The sequence below is a fragment of the Dipodomys spectabilis genome, unplaced genomic scaffold, assembly GCF_019054845.1.
Source record: "Dipodomys spectabilis isolate Male_0828 unplaced genomic scaffold, ASM1905484v1 ptg000098l, whole genome shotgun sequence".
NCBI classification, from domain to species: Eukaryota; Metazoa; Chordata; class Mammalia; order Rodentia; family Heteromyidae; genus Dipodomys; species Dipodomys spectabilis.
The window spans coordinates 885,914-905,726 of record NW_024870775.1 but is presented as its reverse complement, the minus strand read 5'-3'; the positions used below and the strand labels follow the sequence as shown (position 1 = coordinate 905,726).

Genomic DNA, 19,813 nt, shown 5'->3' with positions numbered 1-19,813 from the left:
ACTGAGTTTTGAACTCAGGGCCTCACATTTGCTAGGCAAACACTCTACTGTTGAGCCATGTGTCTAGTCCTTTTACTGCACTAGTTATTTTGAGATAAGATCTTGCTTCCTGACTGGGACTTGTAGCTGGATCACAGACCTATTTTATACTTCCCATGTAGATAGAATGACAGGCATATACCATCATGCTTAGCTATTGATTTCAAAGGGGTCTCAAAAACTTTTTGCCCAGGCTGACTTCAACCCACAATCATTCTAATATCAGCCACTCAAGTAGGTGGGAATACTGACATGAATCATAACTGCGCAGCTGGTACAGATGTTCTCTGACTTCAGATAGAGCTACTTTCCAATAAACTGTAAGTTGGAAATACCATATCAAAAATTCAATAGGTATTCATCAAATTGTTACTCTGAGAAAATTTAATCCATGATTTTAGTTCAAATAATTTGTAAGAGCTTCTAGATTTCTTTTTTTTTTTTTTGGGGGGGGGGGGTCTGGTCATGGGGCTTGAACTCTGGGCCTGGGCACTGTCCCTCAGCTCTTCAGCTCAAGGCTAGCGCTCTACCACTTGAGCCACAGTGCCAATTCCGGCTTTTTTCTTTTTGCTTATGTGGTGCTGAGGAATCGAACCCAGGGCCTCATGCATGCAAGGCAAGCACTCTACCACTGAGCCACCTTCCTAGCCCTGAGCTTCTAGATTTCTATTCCTAGTAACTCTTTTTTTTTTTTTTGGTCCAGTTGCGGGGCCTGAACTCTAGGCTTAGGCGCTGTCCCTCAGCTCTTCAGCTCAAGGCTAGCACTCTACCACTTGAGCCACAGTGCCACTTCCGGCTTTTTTCTTTTTGCTTATGTTGTGCTGCAAGGCAAGTGTTCTACCACTGAGCCACCTTCCCAGCCCTATTCCTAGTAACTCTAAGGACAGTTATAGATAGATAGATAGATAGATAGATAGATAGATAGATAGATAGATAGATAGATAGATAGATAGATAGATAGATAGATAGATAGATAGGAAAACATCAGAATTTATGAAGGAATAAATTGTAGTGGTTCAAAAGACAAGGACATTTTTATAATAATGAAACAAGACAAATCAATAGGACCACTTGATTAAGAATATTTTGCTTGTGTCATATTTCTGATGGTCTCAGCTTAAAATGGATGGATAGTAGGTAAAAAATGAAAACTATTTTCATTTGAAAATCTGCCCTGCTCTATCCTATGGTGCTCTGAATTAGTAGTGTTTACACTAACCCGAAACAGAGGGCTCTTCCTACAAATTGGCGCTTCTTGGTGGTTTTTAATAAATACTGGGAATGACTGGAAATGGCCATTCACTCCTGGCAGTGCAACGGCCCAACTTTTTTGCTGTTCCCTCATGCAGGGAAGTATGTACAGATGAGAAAAGGTTGTCTCTACCTTGTTACATAGTGGTTGTACCTGCTGGGTAAACTCAGTCCCATCTGTGGCTCTTGGGATTTGAATACCTGTTACTTCCAGGGGTATTGTTATTGAATGGGGTATTGTTCTTCCTAAAGCTGTACTCTCTAGTTAGTTTGTTAGTTAGTTCATTTGTTAGCTAGCTTGAGACAAGCTCTCCCTTTGTTTCCCAAGCTAGCCTGGAACCCATGATCTTCCTACCTCAACCTCTCAAGTGCTGGCATTACAGGCATGAGTCATCACACTTGGCTTGGAGCACTTCTGATTCTCAGATGAGAGATGATCCACCTATACTAACATATCACTTTAGTTGTCTCTCACGAATGCACAGTAGCCACAGTAAGCAGAGCAAATACTTAAAAAAAATAGCTTCTTGCAATTCAGTTATGGATCCTGGGCTGACAGGTAAAATGGCATGCTGTCCATGACTTCTTTTCAAATGCTCCTGGGGAAGTTGGGGCAGATAGAAACTGATATAATGAGAAGAGCAATACACCAAAAAAGTATTGGGGTAGAGTGAAGGGTTGGACAGTTCACTGGGTTATCCTTGAGAAATCATATATGTTTCAAAATGTCCATTAAAAAAAAAAACAAGAATAAGTCAGTTTTTAAACTACCAAAATTCTCTCTCCAAGCTGGACAGTAGTGACTCACACCTGTAACCCTAGCTACTCAGGAGGCCAAGATCTGAGGATCATGATTTGGAGCCAGCCTAGGCAGGAAAGTCCATGAGACATTTACCTTCAATTAACCACCAAAAAAGCTGGAAGTGGAGCTGTGGCTCAATAATAAAGCACCAGCCTTGAGCAGAAAAAGCCAAGTGAGAGTACAAGGCCTCAAATTCAAGCCCCATTATTGACACAATTTTTTTTTAAGTAACAAATAATCAAAGTAGTCAAAATGCCCTTTCTCCCAAAGTATCTATTTCAGGGTCCTCTCATGAGCACAAAAGCCTCAAACTCAGATTTTGTTTATTGTTTTCCAAAATGTTCTCAAGTTCTTGTCATTACTCTGGCCTCTTCCCATGTGCCTAAAACTAAATGCCAATGTAAGGATGATGCCAAAGGTATGATTAGGGACAGCAAATGTTCCTTTGTTCAAAGTTGTTCTTAAACTCCAGGGCTCAAGCAACCTGGTATCAGTTTCCTAAGTAGCTGAGACTACAGAAGTATGCCACCAGGCCCACTTTGATTTCTAGCACCCATTCCAGCCATCGTCACACTTTCTATTTCAAGTGTGAAGTAGTAAATTCAATTAGCTTAAAGATGGTAAGACTGTACTGCTATGAGCTTACCTGTTGGAGGTCTCCTGTGGAGGCACTAATTATGAAAGTTGGGATAATCATGAAACAGGCATTGTAGAAGAGTACTCCGTATTTTCCAAGCTCCTGCAATAAACAAACAAAACTGCACTGAATTATAGAAATACAAAGCATCAGACTTCCTGGAACTAGTTGCAAACTATGTATTTGTACAAGGTTAGAACATGCATTCTGACCATGAATTCTGGAATATTTTTGGCAAATCTTTGCATGTAAAATGTTTTGCTTCAATCATAGTGTGATTTCAGAATAGACATTTGTCTTACACCAAAATACAACTACCATAGAGAAAAATGGAAGCCTCCAGGGTTCTACTACCTCTAGCATTGTAATTGTTTGAAGTTTTTATTTAAAAGCATAGTATTCAAAATGAGAAATCTGGAACAAAATTAATTAGATCAAATAGGTTAACATAAACAACTCCTTTAAAGCATCTGCTTTTTCATCAAAAAGTAGCAGCATTATATATTTACTTTCATTAAAGCAGTCACACCCTTCTCCACCAAGAAAGGGTGACATATTGTGATTTTTACAAAAGGAAACCAACCTGTTTTTGTAACACTGTCACCATTAAAAAGAAACAAATGGTCCTACTGGCAAAAATAAATAAAATAGCTCATGGAAATAAGCCTGTCTAGTCAGAGAGAACTCCCTCACACAGCACAAAGGACTTGGAACAAAGAACCATATGTTTGGCTCATCCTTGCAGCTTTCGACAACAGCTGGGGATGGGTGAGGGCTTGGGCACTGGGGGCTCCCCATGACAGGAAGCCACATGGAGCAAATCTCATCTACTGCAGTCCTTTGTGCTCAGGAGAGGCTGTTAGTGCTGGAGGAGCTCACAAATGATGCTTGTCATCTCACACCATAGATGAGAAAACAGGTTTGAACATGTAGAGTTCAAAGTCACTATGGCCAGGAAGTCAATAGCCTACATCCCCAGACTCCAGCTCTAGTGTGTCCTCAGAAGAAATATTTGGCCCTCTGGCTTCCATAGTAATTGATGATGCAGGTAAAAGAAAAATATATGCTTTGTAAGATGCAAAGGTCTGGTCAGAATATACCTTATATATAACATATTATATATAATTTACAATATATACAACATAATATACTATATATAACATAAACATATAGCATCATATAATGTATATATTAAATAACATTATATAATATATAACATATAATACATAATCTATAACATTACACAATATAATTTTGTATTATATTACATAATACACATATAATATATTGTATATTATTGTATGTAAAAATGACAGAATAAATATTCATAGATTTATAATATACTATATAATTACATAATAATTGGGTATATAACAATTACATATTACATGATAATATATTAAATGTATCTTTATGTAAACATTATGTGATGTATATATTCTGACTGCATCTACCAGTGACACCTTTTCCCTTCCTAATTTCCACAATTTTGCAAGATTGGAAGTAACAAAGCTAAGAAGAAATTAGTAAATCACATTACATAAGATAAGTTACATGCCAACTACACCATTTTGTTTTTCATTTTTCCTGTCATTTTGGGGTCACATGTGTAAGCTGTGAAACACAGGAAGGAAGGTCTGGTACCTTTGGGTCCATTTTCTGTTTGGTATAAACTCCATTTGCTGCTGTGAAGATGTCATTCAAGAATACAAAAATATAGCCTTCCAAGTTAAAAGCAAGGTCAGAACTGGCAGGGAGAACATAAAAGAAAAAGGATTATTCAGAAACTCACAACTTGGTCTCAAAGCATGTCAGCTTTTCCTCTTCCAAATTATGCTAGGACTAAGGCATCCACCACCCAGCACAAACCAGACCAGCCAAGCAGGTGGCTTCAGCTGGCGTAAGACCTAGACTTGGGGACATTAACTGTCCTTCAACTGAAAATCCCTTTCTGATTAGCAGCATCACAATCCCTGAGCCCTGACTTCTCCAAGGGAAATGACTTACCTGCCCAATCGCACTGCCTCTGCTCACTGTAGTGAACATAAGCTATCGGGTACAGCCCAAGAGGCACAACTGGAGGTGACCAGAACAAGTAGACAATAGGAGACAGTAACAACTGCACCTGGTGCCCAAACAGAACCTGTCCATCAAAAGGGAAAGGCAGATATCCCCAGATAAGGGGCATTGCTCCCTATGATTTTTGGAACACCTCTTCAACTTCCTTCCTTCCTTCCTTCCTTCCTTCCTTCCTTCCTTCCTTCCTTCCTTCCTTCCTTCCTTCCTTCCTTCCTTTTCTTTCCTTTTTCTTCCTTCCTTCATTTTTCCCTCCCTTCCTCCCTGTCTCTCTCTCTCTCCCTCTCTCACTCTTCCCCCCTCTCTCCCCCACTTCCCCTCTCTCTCTCTTTCTCTCTCTCGCTCTCTTTCTGTGCCAGTACTGGGGCTTAGACTCAGGGCCTAACACTCTTACTTGGCTTTCTTTGTTCAAGGCTAGTACTTTGCCATTTGAGCCATACCTCCACTTCTGGCTTTTTGCTGATTAGTTGAAAATATGAGTTTCATAGACTTTTCTGCTTTGGGCAGCTTTTTTTTTTTTTTTTGTGGGTCGTGGGGCTTGAACTCTGGGCTTGGGCACTGTTCTTGTGCTCTTCAGCTCAAAGCGAGCAATCTACCACTTGAGCTACAAGCTACTTCCGGTTTTCTAGTGGTTTATTGGAGATAGAAGTCTCACGGACTTTCCTGCCCGGGCTGGCTTTGAACTGTGATCCTCAGATCTCAGCCTACTGAATAGATATAGGATTACAGGCATGAGCCACCTGCATCCGGCTTTTGGGCTGCTTTTGAATTGTGTTCCTCATTTCTTCAGCCTCCTAAGTAGCTTGTATTACAGGCATGTGCCACCAGTCCCTGGCTCTCAACTCCCATTTTAAATAATACTGGTATAAAAACATTGAGTGAGACAGGACATAGGGTTGAGAGAATCATAACTGATTGACATATAGGTAGTACCAGACCTGTGACATAATTCATAAATACAACTTGTCTTTAATCTACTCTTAGATTCAATAGCTGTAGGTCTAGATTTTTTGGTGGGGCAGGGACGGGGGGGGGGGGGGATTCATTCATTTTTTTTCTTTTGTCTTTCTTCTCTGTCTCTCTCTTTCTCTTTTTTTCCTTTGACAATATCTCACACTACTTTGACCAACATGGACTCCAACTTCTAGGCTTAATTGATTCTCCTGGCTCAACCTCCTTAGCTGCTGGGAATATAGGTATGTACTACCACTTCCATCTAGTTAGGGTCTGCTAACATAACAGACAAAAGACAGATTAGTAGGAGAGAAGGGATACAAACCTCATTAATATTTTGCATGTGCAGGAGATGAGATCATGAGCTATAAAATAACATCTTAATGAAGGAAAAGAGAGATGGTCTCCAGAGACACATAACTCACAGAAAGTGACTAGGAAGCATGTGAAGGAAAACAACAGCAAGGTAATGTTATTTGGGTTTCATTTCAGGGACTAATCACAGTGCCATCTCTGTCTCCAGTGAAAAGAGCTGACCTCCTCTTCCTGGAAGATTTATATCCAGCACTGAGGCAGAGAAGAGACATGCTGCAAACTCTTAGCATCTGTTGATTCTCTGTTGCCTTTAGCTCAAAATAAAACTGATCTCAAAGTAGCATATTTTGGGGTGGTTTATCATTTTTCAATATCAAAAATAACATTATCTCTAGCCAAACAGAATAAGCCAAACTGTATCAAATCTTAATATAAATTAAAACATATTTTTCTTGAGGCTTCCATGTGTGCTTCCTATGCGCGCGCGTGCGCGCACACACACACACACACACTGTATATAGATATATGTGTATTAACATATGTATAACATATAATGCATACATTATACATATTTATAATATATTATATATTGTGTACATACAAATATGTTATGTGTGCATACAACTATATCTACATATATAGAGACAATCTACATAAGAAACTTACAAACTAACAGCCAACCCTAGGAGACAATCCTGCAGACAACTGCAGGAGGCTGATAGCTTCAAATAAGATGTCACCAGAGTCAAGCTGTCCCTGCTTCCACCAACCCCCATTTCCTGCCATTACAATTCTGCCTGCCAAATGCTGCAGGAGGGAGCTCTTGGAGTTTAACCAGGTTCTGTGGCTGCTAGGTTTGGGAATAATTCCTTATCTCAGTGAAGCTCTGTTAAACATACCTTGTCTGCAGTTTTTCTTTTAAGTTTAAATAAACAGAAAAGATCAAGTGGAGAAAAGGTGCCACCCAATCCCTGGGAGTAAGGGTGGAAAATGGAAGGAAAGAAGGAAGGAAGAAAGGAGGGAAGAAGGAAGGAAGGAAGGAAGGAGGGAAGGAAGGAAGAGAGGGAGGGAGAGATGGAGGGAAGGAGGAAGGGAGGAAGGAAGGAAAGGAAAGCAAAGGAAGGAAGAGGAGGAGAGGGAGGAAGAGGAGGAGAGGGAGGGAGGGGAGGAGAAGAAAAGAATAGGAGAATAGAATAGAATAGAGTCCTTCCCTTCTTGGAGATTGCATTCCAGGTGTTAAGTTAGACCAAAATAACCCCAACAAACAACAACAACAAAAAACCCTAAAAAAGTATTTTAAGATGCAGCACACTGATAGTGACAGATGTTAGCAATCCCTCCTCTCCCTTTCTGGTCCTAAGGTTTAAACTCAGAGTCCTGTGATTGTTAGACAGGTGTTCTATCACCCACCTTTTTTTTTTTTTTTTGATTTAGTTATTTTTCAAGTAGAGTCTTATATTTTTGCCTGAAGCTGGGCTCTGGTCACATTCCTCTTAAATATACCTTCTGCAAAGCTAGGATGATAGGCATGTACCACCACTGTCCAGTTTGCTGATTGATATGGGGTCTCACTAACTTTTTGCCTTGGCTCACCTCTACTATCCTCCCTATCTCTGCCTCCTGAGTAGCAGAGATTACAGGTGTGAGCCACAGACCTGCTGTTTATTTTTCTTAACTGTTGGATTCCCAACGCCAGAACAATGCCTGCATGCTAAATGCTCACTGTTCTTGTTGAGCTTGACAATGAACTTGTACCAAGTCCTTGTGTTAATTATCTCAAGAGGGTTTCACAATGCCCCTCTGAGGTGGATGCTATGTTAATTCCAGTATTACAGTCTAAGTAAAAGACACACAGGACGTTTAAAAGCATATCCCTAGTTGTAGAGATATGAATGAGGAAATGAAATAAAAAACAGGCAAACACCTTGGCGTCATAGCCAAACTCTTATTTAATATGCAATGAACAGTCTAGACTGTTGGGTCTGAATGATTTAATAAAACAAGTTAATGTTGAAATTCCTCCAATCTTTGTCCAAACAAACTTATTTTCTATGATCATCCTTATTTTACAGATGAAGAAACTGAAGCACAGAGAAGCTGAGAAATAAGAAGGCAGCAGAGCTAAGCCATAATAGGAGGAAAAGGAGCTACTAATACATTAAGCACCACACTATAAAAGACAGAGTCAGAATGCCTGCTTTCTTGCCCTCATATGTAAATAATTAAGGTAGCAGTCCTAGGTTACAGTGAGGGTTTATATCTAAAATACACAAACATATCTAATGGCAGCATTCCAGCACTGGAAATATCAAATACTAAAGTACTGCAAAATATTTAAACAAATACACAAAAGCTTTATAAATCTGTCATGGGTTTCTGGTACTTGAGGCGTTTGGGTGCTAGGACTTGAACACAGGGCACTGTGCACGCTAAACACACACTCTACCACTGACCTAAGCTCCCAGATCGTATCTGTTATATATATTTTTTTAAATTTTTTTTTGCCAGTCCTGGGGTTTGAACTCAGAGCCCGGGTGCTGTCCCTAAGCTCTTTCACTTAAGGCTAGTTAGCTCTACCACTTGAGCTACAGCTCCACTTCTGGCCTTTTGTGATTAATTGGAGATTAAGACTCTCATGGACTTTTCTGCCCAGGCTGGTTTTGAACCCCAACCCTCCTATCTGAGCCTCCTGGGTAGCTAGGATTGTAGAAGTGTGCCACCAGTGTCCAGTTAGATCTGTTCAATTTTTAATCAAAATTCTTAAGAGCTTCATAAGTAAAAAAACTGAATTGATATACCATAATAACAGTAAGTGGCGCATTGCATTCTGTAAGGCATAGCTACATTCATGTCCACTAACGCTTCTTGCTCTAGCCTCAGGAGTATTCAAGACAATGTGGGACCCAGTCAGGGCCTCAGGCAGATGCCACGGTCTTCAATAGATTATGGGCTCTTTGTTGCCCAATTCTCTCACAATCAGATGGAAAATGGAAAAGCAAGGCTGGGGTGTGGCTATTGTCAAAGACACAAGAAATGTCATTGGGCAGAAACAGTGCAAAGACTCACCCAGCAGCTATGAGGGCCCCAATCACGATGGCAAAGACACTGGTAATGATGCTCAGTGAGTACTGCTTCCTGAAAAAGACAAGTAAGGGAGACAGGAGAGGAGAAAGTTAAAATTATGTCGGGTTTTTTGTTTTCTTTTGTTTTTGGTGCCAGTCCTGGGGCTCGGACTCAGGGCCTGGGCACTGTCCCTGAGGGTTTTTTTTGTTGTTGTTGTTGTTATTGTTTGTTTGTTTGTTGACCAAGGCTAGAGCTCTATCACTTGAAGCACAGCTCCACTTCTAGCTTTTTGTTGGTTGTCTGGAGATAAGAGTCTCACTGACTTTCCTGTCTGGGCTGACTTTGAACTGTGAACCTCAGCTCTCAACCTCCTGAGTAGCTAGGATTATAGGTGTGAGCCACTGGTACCTGTTTAGGAGAATTACAGTTTTAACAGAAACTGACCGTGGACATTGGTGATTTCATTGCTAAAAATCTAACAGCCAATGCTTCATCAAATTTATTTAACTTCTTAAGCAGTTTTCTGCATCTGATTATCAACTGATCTCTCTAATCTCACTAGAGAGATGTCATGTGTGTGTATATGTGTGTGTGTGTGATTTTTTTTCTTCTCTATACCAAAACTACTATATTTTCTATTGAGCTCAGCAAAATACTTTAGATCTGTTAAGAAGTGGTGTTTTTCTCTTTTATAATTTTCTAATTATTAATCTATAATTTTCTAGGAACAGGTGGTATTTGTCTGACTTTAAGTAACAATTTTTTCTTTTACTCCCTTATTAACTCCTTCAGGGACTATGCAAACAGTTAACCACTTTTAAGTAAATGAACTATTTTTCTATTAGGTATTGCCACTGGCAATGTAACTACTATGGTAAGAAGACTAGATTTTAAGTGGAAGAAAATAACACAGTGAGTAGAGTGGGGAGATAAACACATTGGAGGAATGAAGGAAAAACAAGTTACCTGAGGATGATGGTTTCCAGCAGTAAAGTGAGTGGGATGGTGAATTTCCTGAGCACAGTGAACATTGGAAGACTGTCAGGGAAAGATTGGAGCATAGCATCAGAAGCCTAGAATTTGCTAGTATTTTGATTTACACATTATATCAATACAGATCTTATACAGATACAGAGATATGTAATGATCTAGAGATAGATATTTTTGTGTGTGCAGGTACTGGGGCTTGAACTCTGGGCCTGGGCACTGTCCCATAACTTTCGTTTATTAAATACTTTTATTGTTATTATAAAGGTGATGTATGTATAGAGAAGTTACCATTTCATAAGTCAGGTAATAAGTGAATTTTTCTTTTTAGACAGTGTTACCCCATCCTTCGCTCTCTCACAGGTTTTCACTCCTGTCCCTCCCCAGCCAAGTTGTATAGTTTATTTCCAACATAGTGTCTAGTGAGTTCCACTGCTGTATTTGTTCATCCTTTTTCATTTCTGAGCCCCCTTTCCCATGCAAAGATAGAAAAACAAACAAGCAAAACAAAAAGAAAAAATAACTCTTGCATCCATTTCCTGAAGTTCATTTTGGTAAATATTATTTTATATGATTAGGGGCACAGAGGCATTGTGCCTTTGTGTTCCTCCTTTGGTCTCACTATCCCTTAGCTTTTTGCTCAAGGCTGATGATTTATCACTTCAGTTTCACTTCCAGCCTTTATGGTTAGCTGGAAATGAGAATCTCATGGACTTTTCTGCTCATGCTGTTTTGAACCAAAATCCTTAGATCTCAGCCTCTTGAGTAGGTAGGATTACAGGTGTAAGCTATCAGTGCTAGGAGAGTAGGTAGGATTACAGGTATAAGCTATCAGTGCTGGTGTGTTCTATATTTTTAATTAGGCCCAATCACTTTCCAAATTAAATATAAAGCACTAGCCTTTATTATCACATTGACCACGAATAAATTAGATTAAATAATAAAAAGATAAAATAATGTCATACCACAGTCACATATAGATTCAACCTGAAACTTATCCAAATGCCAGTTGGCTTGCTTTGTCTTTCCCTTTGCAGAAACTGACACACTAATTTTCAAAATAAATGTGGAAATTCAAGGAATCCAGAAAACCAAAACAATCTTTCTAATTTCAAACTTACTACAAAACTATGATAATCAAGACTATCCAGCACTAGTTTAATGATAACCTTAAAACTAATGAAATAGAATTAAGAGTCATCAAATAAATTCTTATAATTATTGTCAGTTGGTTTTTCCTTAAGTGGTGGGATTGCACATGTATATCATTATGTCCAGATTTGACCACTTGACTTTTAGCTAGGGTACCAAGACTATACACACAGGAAGGAATAATCTTTTCCATAACTGGTCCTGGGATAAATGAACACTCATAGATAAAAGAAAGGATTGGGACTCCTACTCAAACCATATATGAAAAGTTAACTCAGAATGTATCAAAGACCTAAACGTAAGAACTTAAAACTATGACATTTTTGTAAAGATAGCAGCAAAGGCTCATGACCTTGGGTCAAAAGAAGTCTTCTTGTCTGTTGTATGGCTAGTGAAGATCTTCTCCCAATCCATGGGCTTTTCATTAATCTTGTTTGCTATATCCCCTAACAACAAATCCTCAAAGAAACAACTGCCCGATTAATAAGTGGGCTAAAGACTTGAGAGACTTCTCTGAAGAGGAAATAAGAATGGCCCATAGACACATGAAGAAATGCTCAATCTCTCTAGCCATAAAAGAAATGCAAATCAAAACAACATTGAGATTCTACCTCACCCCAGTAAGAATGGCTATAATCAAGCACTCTATTAACAACAGATGCTGGAGTAGATGTGGCCAAAAGGGAACCCTACTGCAATGTTGGTGGGAATGTAAACTTGTTCAACCACTTTGGAAAGCAGTATAGAGGTTCCTCAAAAGACTCCACATAGAGCTCCCCTATGACCCAGCAATCCCACTTTTAGGCATTTGCCTAAATAATCACAAACAAGGCCACACTAAAGCTACCAGCACAACTGTTTATTGGCAGCATTATTTACCATAGCTAAGATATGGAACCAACTCAGATGCCCCTCAGTAGATGAATGGATCAAGAAAATGTCATACACACACACACACACACACACACACACACACATAATGGAATTCTATGCCTCCATCGGAAAGAATGACATTGCCCCATTTGTTAGGAAATGGAAAGGCTTGGAAAAAAATTATACTAAGTGAAGTAACTCAGACTCAAAGAAACATAGGTCCCATGGTTTCCCTTATCTGCAATAACTAATATAGGTATAGGATAAACAGAAGAGGTCAAAAGCTACGTACATATGACTTGACACTAAGCGAAATGAACCCCAAGACAGAGACACAGATTTTATTTTTCTTGTTGTTCTTTTTAATATACTTTAATGTACTGTGTGATTTTTTTTTGTTTCTTTGTATGATCTTCCTCCATGGTACAACCCCTTTTGTCACTGCATTTGATTTTGATGTCCTGCATCTTGTATATACATTTTTCTAATTTAGGAAGGGGAAGGGAAATAACAAAATGTTGAAATAAGGATACAGGATGACCCATTGTAACAATGAGAGGTACAAGACAGTATGTTGAAAAAAAACTTTACAACTTTGAAGGGGGAGGGAGGAGTTGGGGAGGTGGAGAGGAAAGGGATGGTAGGGGAAAAACAAAGGAGGGGGTAACAATCTCGATAAGAAATGGACTCATTACCTTGCTCAAGTAATTGTAACCCCTCTGTATAGTATCTTTATAATAAAAAAATATTTAATTTTAAAAAAAGAAGTCTTCTTAATTACAATACTGAAAGCACCCTCAACAAAAGAAAAATAGACTGGGGATATAATTTTGTGGTAGAAGGCTTGCCTAGCATTCAAAGACTCTGTGTTTGATTTACTAGCGGGGGTGGGGGAGCACAACTAAAAATAGGTAAACTAGATTTCATAAAAATTAAATTTTTTGGGGGGGAGAGGTCTGGTCATGGGGCCTGAACCCTGGGCCTGGGTGCTGTCCCTCAGCTCTTCAGCTCAAGGCTAGCGTTCTACCACTTGAGCCACAGCACCACTTCCGGCTTTTTTCTTTTTGCTTATGGTGCTGAGGAATTGAACCAGGGCCTCATGCATGCAAAGCAAGCACTCTACCACTGAGCCACCTTTCCAGCCCCAAATTAATTTTTTTTTTTTTTTTTGTCAGTCATGGGCCTGAACTCTGGGCCTGGGCGCTGTCCTTCAGCTCTTCAGCTCAAGGCTAGCACTCGACCACTTGAGCTACAGCACCACTTCCGGCTTTTTCTGCTTATGTGGTGCTGAGGAATTGAACCCAGGGCTTCATGCATGCAAGGCAAGCACTCTACCACTGAGCCACCTTCCCAGCCCCCAAATTAAAAATTTTTTAAAGGCAGACATGATAGCACATGCCAGTAATCCCAGCCCTTGCTTATGGAAGCTCTAGGCCAGCCTGCACATCATTCACATTGTCTCCAAACGAAACAAAACAACTTTCTGAAACAATACAGTGAAGCCCTTTGGTGCAATTGATATGTATTTAAAACAATGAATCACAGACACTGGGTGCTGGTGGCACATACCTGTAATCTTTGAGGTCTAAGAATTGTAGTTTGAAGCCAGCCCAGGCAGAATAGTCTGTGAAACTCTTAGCAAAAATCCTGAAGTGGAGTATGGCTCAACGACTAGATTGCCGGCCTTGAGCGAAAATGCTAAGGGACAGTACCCACATCCTTAGTTCAAGCCCCCATGCTCACTAAAAAAACTTTTTTCTAAAAAAGGAAAAATTAGTTGGGGATTTAGCTCAGGGGCTCAGGGGTTCAACATCTGCCTAGCAATGCAAGGCCTTGAGTTCAGTCCTCAGCTCTTGAAAAGAAAGGGAAAAGAAAAGAAAAGGGAAAAAACTATGGGCTAATAATTTTTTTAAAGCTTAAAAAAGAAACAAAAAGAAAAATTAATGACAGGCTCAGAGGCTCAGGTGGGGAAAATATGAACCAGCAAGAAAGAGAATGCTGAGAAAGAGCTGAGGGACAGTGCCCAGGTCCAGAGTTCAGGCCCCACGACTGGACCCCCCCCCCAAAAAAAAAAAAGGAATGAAATTCTGATACACTCTACTATACAATTGCATTCTCCCTTCCTTTTTCCTACTTTTCAGTCCTATTTGCTGGGTACTCTACTTCTTCAAGAACATACTCTCATGCTCTGAAAAGCTCTCATCTGTGAGCCAGAGGCCTCAAATGCCAAGGCAGGCAGCCATGAGTGTTAACTAGAGCCTCCCTCACAGCTGCAGGTAAACACAGGGGCAGGCAGCACAGCAGCAAGAGAGACAACTACAGCAAGCCCAAATCCAAACCTAAGGTAATTAACCGTCCTAATCCTAGAAGGAAACTGCAAACCAACTAAAGTATATGAACGAAAACAGTATTTAGGATTTTGGTTTTCTAACCTCAATCCCTGTTATCCAAACAAAATAAGAGGCTTAACTTAACCCTCTCCTTTCTCTCTCTCTCTCTCTCTCTCTCCTCTTTCTACTCTCTCTCTGTCTGTCTCTCTCCCACACACACATATACACACATTTCCCATTTTATTTTTTATTTTCTGAACTTCAAAGGGGGGTTACAATTTACATTTCCCATTTTATATTTCCTTCTTTTCTGGTCTGTCTCCTACTGTCACTCTTTCCACAGACTTAATTTCCTCATTCTTTTATTTTTAATGAAGGTTTGAATTCAAGGCCTAGCACTTGCTAGAATGGCACTCTACCACATAAGCCACACCTCCAGCATGGCTTTTTGCTGGTTATTCTGAAGAAGGAGTATAGTAAATGCTCCTGCCTGGGCTGGCCTTGAACTTCTATCTTCCAGATATCATTCACCTGAGTAGCTAGGATTACAGGCATGTGCCACCAAAACAGAAAACTAAGCCCCCAACAATGAGAAAAGACATTTTCACACGTTCCACACACCTTTTCTGACAAACAGAATGTATTTGTTTGGGCTTTCACTGCACTTTTTCACAGTGACTTTCAGTAAAAGTGAATAGAGGCATAATGGGTGGACATGGGCGTTTTTCTGTTGCTGAAATAAAGACAGTTGCAAATTTCAGAAGTACATAGGTCACACTGTCTGTCATTTCTCTTTCTCTGTACCAAACCTAACCTACACCAGGTCTGACAGAATGTTCCTGCTTTTATAAAACTATGAAAATCCTGAGTAATCACTTCATGTTTCACCTTTTATCTCATGAGGATAATCCTTGTTTAGAAAGCTGTTGAGAAACACATTATTAATATTATTAAACAAAGTCTCACCATAAAATATATTATGAAGAAATGAAGTTACCAGAGCAGAATAAAGAAATGATAAAACAGCTATACAATGTGATATTCTGCATTCACTAAATAATGTATATTCTATACCAGCACATAAAAAAGCTTCTTCATTCTTATTTATAATATATGCCTATATATGTCAATATATGCCAATATATTAATAACTGAAAGATAAAAGAGCAAGGACAGAAAAAAGAACCAGAAAGAAGTTACACAGAAACTGTATTCTTATACACAAATGTACCCAGATAAATTCTACTTTCCCTAAGATCTCATATTCTTATGTTGAGACATAAACACATGTAAAACAGAAACATTTTTAAAACATTCCTAAAAATATTTCAAATTAATCTCAGAATTACACTTTACTTCCTTAAGAGTAAATATTTTTGTGTTGTATGTGTAGCACAAGAAGAATTTTTGGAAATCAAACTTGGTCTTTGAACTGCTGAACGCAGATGGGTGATGGACTTCCCATCAGCCATTGCCTTCACGGTACCTTAATTTACTGGTGCTCCATAATCCACTGATATGGTTCCCAACATACAGAAGAGGCAGCGGAAATAGCTTCAATAAAAAGAAAGACAGTATACCTAGTTAGAACACCAATAATGAACATTCCTCCACATACAAAAATGGTGATATACCCCATCAGTAGTCAAAATATTTTGTCCCTTTGCCTGTAATGACTAAATTTTCCAGAGTCCAAACATACCCTTAAGTTTTTCTACATGATCATTATCCTGGGATAGTGGTAGAGGGGTGATAGAATGTGGCTCACATCTATAACCATACCTACTGAGGAGGCTCAGATTTGAGAGTTATGGTTCAAAGCCAGCATGGGCAGGAAAGTCCATGAGACTCATCTCCAATTAACGACCAAAAAGCTGGAAATGGCACTGTGGCTCAAAAGTCATTGAGCACTAGCCTTGAGCACAAAAGTTCAAGGACAATGCCTAGGCCTTAAGCCTGAGTGCAAGCCCCAGGACCAACCCACACGAAAAAGAAACTGAAATCTTGAATTTGCCTACTTTAGTAAAATATTGTTATTGTCCTAAAGAAGTTGACCAGGCACTGGTGGTTCATGCCTTTAATCCTAGCTACTCAGGAAGGAGATTGAGACCTGAGGATTGAGGTTTGAAGCCAGCTTGGGAAAGTCTGTGAGACTTTTATCTCTAATGAACTTCCAAAAAGTGCAAATATTCCAGGACAATGAGCCATGATGTAATGCACAAGGCTCTACAAGTGCAACTACTGCTCAAGGTTATGGTGGTGTGATGTCTAGGGACCTGCATTGGACCTGCACAGGCAGGATGAGGGATGCAGAATGCTATAGAAGGGGACCTCCTCCTAATTGCCTAGCCAGATTGTTTTTCTGCTCTTTTTGTATCTGAAGGGTCCCATATAAGGCTTATTAGATAGAGGAGCCATATTTTCCCCAAGAGGGGGCACATGGCTTCTGTCACCATCCAGGTAGCAGGAGGGGTCTGAGGGTCGGAAGTGAGGTAGATGGGAGCCCAGGTGGATGTGGGCATAGAGGGAGGGGCCAGTTGTATGGCCGGAACTCCAGGGATGGGAAGGGCTCAGGTCTGGGTGGAGCTGAGAACAAAGGTGAGCATAATACTAACAGTATCCTTTCATAAGGAAAGCAGTATGGAGGTTCCTCAAAAGACTCCACATAGAGCTCCCCTATGGCCCAGCAATCCCACTTTTGGGCATTTACCCAAATGATCACAAACAAGACCATACTAAAGCTACCAGCACGACTATGTTTATTACAGCATTATTTACCATAATTAAGATATGGAACCAACCCAGATGCCCCTCAGTAGATGAATGGGTCAAAAAAATGTGGTATATATACACAACGGAATTCTATGCTTCCATCAGAAAGAATGACATTGCCCCATTTGTTAGGAAATGGAAAGACTTGGAAAAAATTACTAACTTTCTCTCTCTCTCTCTCTCTCTTTTTTTTTGTGTTGGTTGTGGGGCTTGAACTCTGGGCTTGGGCACTGTCCCTGCGCTCTTCAGCTCAAGGTGAGTGCTCTACCATTTGAGCCACAGCACCACTTCCAAAATTACTAACTTTTTATTTATTTATTTATGTTTGGTTGGTCATGGGGGCTGAACTCTGGGCCTGGGCACTGTCCCTCAACTCTTCAGCTCAAGGCCAGTGCTCTGCCACTTAAGCCACAGCACCACTTCCAGCTTTTTCTGCTTCTGTGGTACTGAGGAATTGAACTCAGGGCCTTGTGCATGGGAGGCAAGCACTCTACCACTGAGCCAACTTCCCAGTCCCCGACTTGGAAAAAATTATATTAAGTGAAGTAAGCCAGGCCCAAAGAAACATAGGTCCCATGGTTTCCCTTATTTGCAATAACTAGTATATGTCTGAGTCAAGCAAAAAAGGTCAGATAAGTTGATGTTAGGTGAAATGAACCCCAAGATATGTATTCAAATGTCTTTTCTTTCATGCAATTGTTTCTAATATATTTATAAGATGATTTCTTTGTTGCTTTGTATGTCCCTCCCCCACGGTATAACCCCTGCTTTCACTGTATTTGATGCTGGTATACTTTGTGGAGGGGAAGGGAAAAAACAAATCATTTAAATAGGGATACAGGTGGACCCATTGCAAGAATGAGACATACAAGTCGTTATGTTGAAAAATGAACTTTACAACTTTGGAGGTGGAGGATGGGGGTGTGGGGGGTGGGGGTGGGAGATGGGAAGGGATGAGGAGGGGAAACAAAGGAGGAGGCAACAATGCTTGATAAGAAATGTACTCATTATCTTGCCCATGTTATTGTAACCTCTCTCTATGGTATTTTCACAATTAACAACAACAACAACAAAAAAAGGTCATATGATAGCACAAAACTTTTCATTTATTTATGGTTCTGTCGGTCATGGGGCTTGAACTCTGGGCCTGGGTGCTGTCCCTGAGCTCTTCAGTTCAAGGTGAGTGCAAGTAAGCCACAACACCACTTCTAGTTTTCTGGTGTTTAATTGGAGTATCATGGACTTTCCTGCCTGGGCTGGTTTTGAACCACGATCCTCAGATCTCAGCCTCCTGAGTAGCTAGGATTATAGTTGTGAGCCATAGTTACCAAGATGAGCCCAACCTTACTTTCTCCACTGAAAAGAGATTAAGCACACAACTTAGACACTTCATTCTTTAAAGCAGTTTGAGATACTAGTATTATCTACCAAAAAATGGTCAAATTTTATGATCAGATTTGCTGTAATGTGCAGCAATGGTACTTAACTGGATACCATTGGAAATGAACTATACAATTTGTGGGAGGGGAAAATTAGGAGAGTATGAGGAAAGGGGTGACACTATCCAAAAAGAAATGTACTCATCTGATTTACGTAATTAAAACCCCTCTATACCTTACCTTTATAGTAACAATCAAATTTTTTAAAATAAGGATTTGCTGGAATAAGTGGATACAAAGAAGAGAGGATAATGGGCCTGGGACTTGCTCCTTACTTGATAATATTCTTGTTCACAGTCTCTAAATGACTCCATAATAACACAACTGATGCAGTTACAGTTTTAGGGGGGCTAGGTTTCAAAGAGAGCCAGTTGCTCCTATTTCTGCATGTGTATGGTGTATGTGTGGGTGGGTGGAGTGGGTGTATGTATATGTGGTACAGGTAGTCAATGGAATTTTACTCAACTATCAGAAATAGTAATATGCCATTTGAAGGGTAATGGATAGACCTAGGAAAAACTAAGTGAAGTCAGGCTCAAAAGGATAAACATATGTGGATGCTAGATTTAAAATATAAACATAAATCTATGCATATACATACAAAGAAACTGACTAAAGGGATAGCATATTTAAAGGAGGAGTCTGATGTATAAATCCTTAGAACAAATCATTTTAAAAAAATGAATACCAAGAAGCTGAAACATATTCTGGGGAATATGGACCACAGGACAGGAGGGAGGAAGGGTGGAACAAATGCAGACAGAAATCAGATTGGGAAAGATAAAGAACAACTTTGACCAAGATGCATTATACTACTAACTATACCTGACCTCTGGAATTGAAATCCCTTTGTAAATTAATATAAAAAATACTTCTTAGAAAGAACAATGACTTCTAGTTTCTATGAATAGTGAGCTAATTGTTTTATGCTAATCCCTTGCTGAGAACAATCTAGAGTGCTAGATAATGAAACCTTTCCTAAAAGCATGTAAAAATGTCTAGTGAGGAAATACCTGGCCAAAGATAAATGAAAAACAGAAACCCAGAGAGAAACAATGGCAGCCAGAAGACATTAACATTCTGACTCCAAATTGTAGCCAAATTTGAATTTTATGCCTAAAAA

At 39.7% G+C, this 19,813-nt stretch overlaps 1 protein-coding gene across 2 annotated transcripts in view; it reads right to left on the bottom strand.

The window, feature by feature from the left end:
• Positions 1-19,813, bottom strand: part of Slc35d2 (solute carrier family 35 member D2) — a 56,620-nt gene that overhangs the window by 21,102 nt on the left and 15,705 nt on the right. For both annotated transcript variants that reach the window (XM_042686786.1, XM_042686787.1), the window contains 5 exons: positions 15,966-16,033; positions 10,104-10,175; positions 9,141-9,209; positions 4,374-4,476; positions 2,739-2,831 (listed from right to left, as the gene is read on the bottom strand). In XM_042686786.1, the coding sequence (XP_042542720.1) occupies positions 2,739-2,831; positions 4,374-4,476; positions 9,141-9,209; positions 10,104-10,175; positions 15,966-16,033 (405 nt within the window). The remainder of the gene's footprint in view (positions 1-2,738; positions 2,832-4,373; positions 4,477-9,140; positions 9,210-10,103; positions 10,176-15,965; positions 16,034-19,813) is intronic.